This window comes from Carlito syrichta, unplaced genomic scaffold, assembly GCF_000164805.1.
Source record: "Carlito syrichta isolate Samal-C Ts95f unplaced genomic scaffold, Tarsius_syrichta-2.0.1 Scaffold287539, whole genome shotgun sequence".
Classification (NCBI taxonomy): domain Eukaryota; kingdom Metazoa; phylum Chordata; class Mammalia; order Primates; family Tarsiidae; genus Carlito; species Carlito syrichta.
The window spans coordinates 105,932-115,445 of NW_007231635.1; the positions used below are offsets into that span (position 1 = coordinate 105,932).

Here is a 9,514-nt window from a genome sequence, read left to right on the forward strand (position 1 = left end):
GTCTCACCAAGTTGCCCAGGCGGGTCTTGAACCCTCAGGCTCAGGCAATCCACTCACCTCCGCCTCCCAAGGCACGGGATGACAGCCTGAGCCACCGAGCCTGGCTAATTATTATTATTTTTTCAATTCGTAGAGGTGAGCTCTCACCAAGTTGCTCAGGCAGGTTCAGGCAATCTTCTCACCTCCATCTTCCAAAGTGCTGGGACTACAGGCATGAACCACCACACCCGGTCCCCATTCTGATCTTAACCAACCTCTTCGCAAGAGCTGAGTCTGCTGACCCTGCCACCCTCTTGACACCCTTTGTGCCTTTGGTTTCTGTGGGGCCACCAAACTCTGGGTGTCCTCCTGCCTCTTGGCCACTCCTATCCATCTCCTCCATGGGCTCCTCCTCTCCATCCCCTGATGAGAGGTGGTCTATCTCAGAGCTCTATCCTTGGGCACCATCACTGACTGCAAATTGATGACTTCTAATCTGCAATTCTGGTGCAGACCACATTTGGAGGCCCTGATGTCTACCGGACAGAGGTTCCTTAATAACTCGCACGTACTTGGAGCTCAATTCCAGCCCAAATTACTCAAAACAGAACTCACCCTCCCCTCCAAACTCGCTCATGCATTGCTTTGCATGGTAAATAGCCCCACAACCCATCTAAGCCAGAATTCAACTTTTTTTTTTTTCAGTCGGTCGGAGTTTCACTCTGTTGCCCAGGCTGGAGTGCAGTGGCATGCTCACAGCCACCACAGCCTCAACCTGCTGGGCTCAGGAGATCCTTCCACCTCAGCCTTCCAAGTAGCTGGAACTACAGGCATGCGCCACCAAGCCCAGCTAATTTTTGATTTATTATCGCCAAGTTGCCCAGGCTGGTCTCGAACCCCTGGGCTCAGGCAATCCTCTTGCCTCAGCCTCCCAAAGTCAGAATCCAACTATTAATCCTTCATTTTCCCTTCCACTCATTCGCCCTCTATATACCCTGATTGCTCTCTAAATTCTGAAGATCACACCTTCTAACACCTAACGCCTGTTCTTAGTCCTCACTGGCACTGCCTTAACTCAGGCCGTTATCTCGTCACCCAGTTCCCACAATTTCATACACTTCTCCCTGGTCTGTCAGCCTTTACTCCCAATTCATCTTTAACGTGAGGATGTTCTAAAATGCAGATCTGATGAAGTCACTGCTTAAACTTTTTCAGTGACAGTCCATCACTGTGGTGATAGAGTTTGCCCTCAGGAGCTTCCTGCTGTAGACGCAAGCTGTGCCTTCTTCACCTCACAGTCTCAGGTCTTGTCGTCGAGCCACAGGGACCTCAGTTTCTCAGCTGTGTATAACACGAAGTTCCCTGTACATAACACGCTGTTCCCACTGCATGCTGGAAGTACTTCTCTGATGACACCTGTCAGCACTGGACTTGACTTCCCTCACTGAACTCTAAACTCTGTAGGAGCAGACTCCGTCATAGGCATTTTTGTGTCTTCAGAACCTCATATAATTATTTATTGAATAATTAAATTATTTTGCCACACAGATATGTGTGTGTGTGTGTGTGTATACTCATGTATGTAGCATATTTGGAGGCATAGAGGAATAGGAGTTAACATTTGTTGATTTGGCCAGGCAGGGTGGCTTACACCTGTAATCCTAGCACTTTGGGAGGCCAAGGTGAGAGGACTGCTTGAGCCCAGGAGTTCAAGACCAGCTTAGGCAACAAAGTAAGACCTCGTCTCTACAAATAACAGAAAAAATTATCTGAGCACGGTGGCATGTGCCTGTAGTCCCAGCTACTCAGGAGGCTGAGGCGGAAGGATCACTTGAGCTCAGGAAGTAGAGGCTGTGGTGGGCCATGACCATGCCACTATACTCCAGCCAGGGAATGTGCTACATACTGTACACACATTTATATTATTATTAGTTTCTTTTTTTCACGTCGGAGTCTCACACTGTCACCCAGGCTGGAGTGCAGTGGCACAGTCATGGTTACTGCAGCCTTGACCAGCTGGGCCCATTCAGTTCTTCCGCCTCAACCTTCCAAGTAGCTGGAACCACAGTTGCACATCACCACACCTGGCTAATTTTATTTTATTTTTTTGAGTGGGAGTCTCACTCTGTTGCCCAGGCTGGAGTGCAGTGGCATGCTCACAGCCACTGCAGCCTAGACCTGCTGGGTTCAGGTGATCCCTTCGCCTCAGCCTTCCAAGTATCTGGAACCACAGGCATGCGCCACCATGCCCCGCTGGGTTTTTGTTTTGTTTTTGTAGAGATGAGTTCTCACCCAGTTTCCCAAGCTACTCTTGAACCCCTGAGCTTAGGCAATCCTCTCACCTCGGCCTCCCAAAGTGCTGGGATTACAGGCTTGAACCGCCACATCCAGCCTTTTTTTTTTTTTTTAAATTGTAGGGATGCAGCCTTGCCAAGTTGCCCAGGCTGGTCTCAAACTCCTTGGCTCAGGCAATCCTCTCGCCTTGGCCTCCCGAAGTACTGGGATTACAGGCATGCACCACCACACCCGGCTAGATTATAATTTTCATTTTGTGAAAAGGCTGAGGCTCAATTCACAGTTAGTCGGTGTTAAAGCTGTGATTTGAGCCTAGGCTTCTCTGATTCCAACCCCTGGGATTTTTCGTCATCCCACTGCCTCCCCAACTACCAGAAAGGAACACTAGTTGCTGTATCATAGGGATTTCCTTGATTTCTGTTAGACTGAGAAAACCGTTCGTTTGTCATGACACAGCTTTCTGAAGAATACAAAGTCCACTTGATTTTTAATGTTTTCTTTCCCAGTTCATCTTTTAAAAGAACTTACACCTGCTTGACAAGGATTCCACAAAGATTAACAATATATGTTCTAGGAAGGATCCCAGCTGCCACCAAGGAGATGCGCTTTTTAGTCACAGAATATATACTTTGTACAGTTCTTAATTATTTAATCTTCTGCAAAAACTGTGGATTCCACAGAGCCTGTGAATTGTAGTGGGAAAACATGTACCAAATATGCTCATGGATATTGGGACTTCTTTTAATTGTGGGAACGGAAGAGAGGGTAATGGAAAAAAGAATTCTGCCTGGACACTCAGGAGAAAAATTCTGCTGAGGAACGGACAGAGCAAGATTACGATGGACCCCCCAAGGAGCAAATGGAGTCACTTTGACTTCCACTCAGGCTGGGCACGGTGGCTCACGCCTATAATCCCAGCACTCTGGGAGGCTGAGGTGAGAGGCTTGCCTGAGCCCACGGGTTCGAGACCCGCCTGGACAACTTGGCGAAACCTCATCTCTACAATAAATCAAAAATTAGCCAGGCATGGTGGCGCATGCCTGTAGTCCCAACTACTTGGAAGGCTGAGGTGGAAGAGTTGCTTGAGCCCAGTAGGTCGAGGCTGTGGTGGCTGTGAGCATGCCACTGCACTCCAGCCTGGGCGATGGAGTGAGACTCCAACTCAAAAAAACAAAGCAGGGGACTGGACTTCCACTCTAGAAGTTTTACTGGGGCTGAAGTGCAGCCATCAATACTTCTCAATAGTTCCCATACATTCTCAACAGCACTCTCCCTCCTAAAGTGTGTCACCAGAGCTAGCCGGTGTCTTAGAACTGTCACCTTTACTGATTATTTTCACTTACCCTTCCTGGTGTGGGGTCCCAAGACCACACCGCTCCTTCGCCAATGGCCCTTTCCCAGAATAAGTTCAGCTGATTGTCCACCTCTCACCTTCTCCTTGAACTCCACCACAAGGAAGTAGCTGAGAGAATGAGCCGGTTACAACATCTACCATCTCATTGGCCAGCAGGGAAAATGTACTGGTCTAGCTGGAGAAAGTTTTGCTTTCATTAACAAGTATTTAATGAGTCCTCAGTGGAGTCGGAGGGCCTTCCCTCGTAGAGAAAGGTCACCCTTTGGCCAACAGTCTTTGGGTAGCTGCCTTCCTTGCTGGAGCCTATAAACACGCCCTACCTAGACACCTCTTTGCATCGGGGTCTTACTCTGTTGTCCAGGAGTGCAGTGGCATAGTCGCAGCAATGCAGCCTCGACCTCCAGGACTCGGGCAATTCTTTCGCCCCAGCCTCAGTAGCTAGGACTACAGGCATGTGCCACCATGCCTGGCTAATTTTTTTTTTTTTTGTAAAGATGAGATCTCGCTGTGTTTCCCAGGCTGGTCTCAAACTCCTTGGCTCAAGCAATCCTCCTATCTCGGCCTCCTAAAGTGCTGGGATTACAGGTATAAGCCACCGTGCCCAGCCTGGATACCTTTTAAGGTATAATTAGAAGAGGAATACCAAATGACATCATTATCAGAGTCCTGAGAGTTTGTTGAGTACATAGAGAGCCAAACAGGTTGGCACTTACTCATTGAGAAGGTTTTGTTTGTTTGTTTGTCTATGTTTTGACTCGGAGCATTTTGATGTGTCTAATTTCAGCTCTATGAGATCCCCTATTCCTAATTCCCTCTCCTACCACAGATCAGCATTCCAAGATTAGAGAGTTGGCCAGAAGGTAAGGATGTCTACTTCACACATTATTTAATTGGTGTCTCACTCTGAGGCCCAGCCTGGAGTGCAGTGGCACACTCACGGTCACTGCAGCCTCAACCTGCTGGACTCAGGCGATCCTTCCACATCAGCCTACCAAGTAGCTGGAACTGCAGGCACAGGCCACCATGCCTGGCTAATTTTCTGATTTATTGTAGAGACGAGGTCTCACCAAGTTGCCCAGGCTGCTCTCGAACCCATGGCTCAGGCAACCCTCTCACCTCGGCCTCCCATAGTACTGGGATTATAGGTGTGAGTCACCGTGCCTGGCCCCTATTTTGTTATTTAAAGGGACGTAAGACTGATGATTTTTTGTTTGGGAGGACGACAGAGGAGGGGGAACAGGTCAGATGCCCCTAATAGTTAAGTGTCCGTGCCAAAACCTACCTTGTTGTTCAAAGGAGTCATCATCGAAAGAGCCAGCAAAGCCACCTTCTTTAGGGACCTGAAAGCTGTCCTCAGCCTCAAGAAGGAGCAAAACACAGCTGGGAGGGAGCGTGTAAGAGGACAGCCATACGGCCTCCTGACCGTGAGCCACGGAATACGAACCCCTAGTTACCTGAAGGCAGCACCGTGAGCACCATCCGCTGCGACTCGTCGGAGGCTTGGCTGACCCACTTGCTTGGCTGCCCGTGGAGCTGCCACTCTGCCACCCTGCACCAGTACCTTCCCGCATCTTCCATCTCCACCCGAGGAAGCTTCAGGACAAAGTCTGTAGGGGATGAACGGTAAGAGTGCAGGCGCCCACGGAGTCCCTCGTCGCCGAACGCCAGCAGGCCGTCGTGCTGGAGGTGCACCAGCGTGTTCCTTCCAGAGTCTTCTCCGCTCCGATACCACACCACAGAGTACAGGGAGGCCGGGCCGCCGGAGCCCTCCACGCTGCAGTGGATGGCCACTTCTCCGTGCTCGGTAACGTTTTCTGTCCAGTACACTCTGGAGACACGTACCTTCCTTCCTAGAAAGTCAAAGGGTGGTATGCGAGAAAAGAAAGCGGAGTTTTAGAGCGGATACGGCCCCTGAGCCACCCGGTTCTCCCTGGGGAGATCCATCTTCTATGATGCGTGTGAGGATCTCCGCGTCAGTTGCAGGCGGGTGGAGTTTGGACTTCGTGGGCCGTCTTTCCGCCTGAGGGTGGACCGGGCACCCCCTTCACGACCCCTCCCCAACCTTGTGCTCATGTGGCCAGCCATCTTCTGTTCTTCAGACATCAGATCATCCGTTCTCATCCTGGATCCCTGTTTTTCTTGTTTATTTGCCAGAACATTCTTTGCTATGAATCAAGCTTTGCTTCTTTAGAGGGAGACTTGCTCCCTCTTGCCTGCTGGGTCCTGTAGGATCCCCTGCCCCAGCCCCCAGCGTCGGTGGGGCCCTCTTCCTTGCCGCTTCTACTTCTCCTAGATTCGCTCCTCGTCTGCTGCCCAGAGGGGCTGTTCAAAACTCTCAGCACCCCCCTGAAGCTATGCAGTTCATCGCTCTCACTCTTAGCCAAGGAGCCCCCCCTCAAATGCACAGATATTATCTCGAGAAAGATGCAGAGAGAGAAGAGGCTGGCTGACAGACTAAGCTTTCTTTTCTTTTTTTTTTGAGTCGGAGTCTCACTCTGTCACTCAGGCTGGCGTACAGTGGCATGATCATGGTTCACTGTGGCCTCAACCTCCTGGGCTCAGGTTCCACCTCAGCCTCCCGAGTAGCTGGGACTACAGGTGTGCACCCCCATGCCCAGCTATTTTTTTTTTTTTCTTCAAAATGACATCTCACTATGTTGCCCAAGCTGGTCTTGAACACCTGGGCTCAAGCCATTCTTCCACCTTGGCCTCCCAAAGTGCTGGGATGACAGGCATGAGCCACCACGCATGGACCAGACTGATCGTTTTGATGCAAGTGTTGGAATACAACTCGAGGGAACTATTTACATTATTGGATTAGACTAAGTTTTAAACAGATTTTGACATTTATTCCCTCTCCCTCCCCCACCCCCGCCTTAACCAGCAGGTGAAGACTTGGGATAACAGCCAGAGTTGTTATAAACAAAATAAAGCAAGTATAGTGTGCATGAAATTTCCATCTCCACTATAAAACACATGTATTAATCTATCTTTAAAAGAACAATGCCCAGCCAGGCTCGGTGGCTCAGCCTGTCATCCCGCACCTTGTGAGGCTGAGGTGAGTGGATTGCCTGAGCCCGCGGGTTCGAGACCCGCCTGGGCAACTTGGCGAGACCTCATCTCTACAATAAATCAAGAAAATTAGCCGGGTGTGGTAGCGCACACCTGTAGTTCCAGTTACTTGGAAGGCTGAGATGGAAGGATCACTGGAGCCCAGCAGGCGAGGCTGCAGTGGCCAGGAGCAGCCACTGCACTCCAGTCTGGGCGACAGAGTGAGGCTCCAACTCAAAAAACAAAAGAAAAATGCCCAATCTTGGACCTTTATAACTTGCCATCTCTACTCTTCCCCTTCCTTTGTGGGGAAGCATCTGAAATATTAGCTGACAGCATAACAGTCACTCCTTCCTCCCCTGAAATGACTTCCTGCTTGATTGCATTCCGGCTTCCAACTCCATCGCTATTCTTGGCCAGGGCCCAATTTCCCAACTCGAGAGACCCTCCAGTCTTTCTCTGTCTTCTGTGGTTTTTATCACTGGTGTCTGTTTTCTTCTTGAAATTCTCCCCTCCTTTGACCAGGGGGAAATACCCCTTCTACAATTCTGACCAGTCCTTCTCAGCATCTTTCTGGGGCTTCTCTCTTATCCCCCAAATGGGCTGCTCAACTGGAAGCCCACAATCAGACCTAGCCCTGTTCTCTTTGACACCCTCAGTACTTTAACAGGATTTGGATGAGTTGCAAATGGTCTCAAATTGGGAGGTTCAGTGGAAAAGATCTTAGGCAACCCTAGATATGCGAAAAGATCTGAGAATGCTGAGCCCACATTTCTCCTTCCCTCCTTCCCTTCCTAACTTCCTTCCTTCTTTCTTTCTTTTGAGTCGAGTCTCACTCTATCACCCAGGCTGGGGAGTGCAGTGTCATGCTCTCAACCCGCTGAGCTCAGGCAATCCTTCCACCTCAGCCTTCCAAGTAGCCCGACCACCATGCCCGGCTAATTTTTTGACTTATAGAGACAAGGTCTTGCCAAGTTGCCCAGGCTGGTCTCGAACAGCCTCCCAACATACTGGGATTACAGGCGTGAGCCTCTGTGCCCTGCACAGAGCCCTTTTTTTTTTGTTTTTTTTTGAGTTGGAGTCTCACTGTTGCCCAGACTGGAGTGCAGTGGCCGCTCCCGGCCACCACAGCCTCGACCTGCTGGGCTCCGGCGATCCTTCCGCTTCAGCCTTCCAAGTAGCTGGAACTACAGGCATGCGCTACCACACCTGGCTAATTTTTTGATTTATTGTGGAGATGAGGTCTCGCTAAGTTGCCCAGGCAGGTCTCAAACCCCGCGGGCTCAGGCAATCCACTCACCTTGGCCTCCCAAAACACGGGATTACAGGCTGAGCCACCGAGCCCGGCTGGAGCCCACATTTCTACATGGGAAACACCAGCTTGAGCTAAGCAGAGAAGCTGCCTCCTAAAGAGGGCCTCATACATCCTGCCAAAACTTTGGCTTGGACGACAGGGGAGACAGGCTGCCAGTCACACAAACGGGGAACACAGAAGTAGGAATGCGAACTGTGGGATGGCTGAGATGGCACGTGCAGTTTCAGGCTGGCTGGGTGTGAGGGCCTCTGGATGGTCCAAGCAGAAATGCACAGCCGGCAGTTGGGTACGAAGGCTTGGATCTTACTGGGGCTCAGCTTAAAAACTCAGAGTCACATCTTGAAGAGGGTAGTTGGAGCCAGGACAGTGTTGAAGACACGCTGAGGAAAGCAGAGGATCGGAAGAAAAAAGGGCCCAGGATCCACCCCTGAGGAATACACATTTAGCAGGGAGAGGAAGAGGGCCTGAGGAACATGGAGAAGGGGAGTCAGATGGGCAGGAAGAGGCCCCCAACTAAACTGCCGTTTTGTCCTGCTATTCCTCCAGACCATGAGCTCCTGGAGGGCAAGGGCTGTGCCTTGTCTCTGTATTCCTCTGCCTGCTGTTGTCGTGTTCAATGATAATCTTAGTTTTTGATGTTGCCTTCAAAACAGTATTTCAAGCACCCAATTTGATCAACTTCTCTGCATTGTGTGTTGGGTCTCGGCCGGTTCCCGAACCATAGCTGTGACCTTCACTTGATTTTCGTCAGCATTGGAGGTGACCTCACCGATGCCGGGAGCTAATCAAACCTGCCCATGTGGAGACCGCGGCGCTTAGCCCAGTGCAAGTGGATGGAACTTCCATTACATTTTTAACGATCTCCTGAGGAAGAGGAGATTCCCTCCGTCAGCCATTCCAACAGTTAACTACTCTTATCTGCCTTATGTTTAGGCAGCTAAATGTTGAGAAGCAATTTCTCCACACATCCCCATAGAGTTGTACAGTTTCTGTTCACAGTGGGAGAAATATGCTTCGTATTACTCTTTCTCTGCCAAATTACGGTAGACCCCCACTGGAATGACACAGCTTGTTATTATAGAGATCTGGAGCTATGATACCCTGGGTAGCTGCATAGACCAGGCTGCTAGGCGGATAAGAAAACCAATAAAAGGGATTGCGTTCCTCTTTGGCTCCTCAAAACCACAGGATGGGTCACCCCACGTGACCTTCCTTCCCTGGGTGGGCTGTCGGGTCCTGCAGTCGTGTGTGGGTGGACACTATTCTGATGAATTTAGGTCATTTTTTTTTTTGGTTGGAGTCTCACTCTGTCACCCAGGCTGGTGTGCTGTGGTACACTCACGGCCACCCCAGCCTCGACCTGCTAGGCTCCAGCGATCCTTCCGCCTCAGCCTTCCAAGTAGCCGGAACGACAGGTGCGCACTACCATGCCCGGCTAATTTTTTATTCATTGTAGAGACGAGGTCTTACCAAGTTGCCTGGGCTGGTCTCAAACCTGTGGGCTCAGACAATCCACTCGC

General features: G+C 50.4%; 1 protein-coding gene across 1 annotated transcript in view; it reads right to left on the minus strand.

Annotated features, from left to right (window-relative positions):
- CD101 (CD101 molecule) overlaps positions 1-9,514 on the minus strand; it is a 32,376-nt gene that overhangs the window by 6,132 nt on the left and 16,730 nt on the right. Inside the window, exon 7 of the mRNA XM_008052835.1 lies at positions 5,083-5,478. Within this exon, the coding sequence (XP_008051026.1) occupies positions 5,083-5,478 (396 nt within the window). The remainder of the gene's footprint in view (positions 1-5,082; positions 5,479-9,514) is intronic.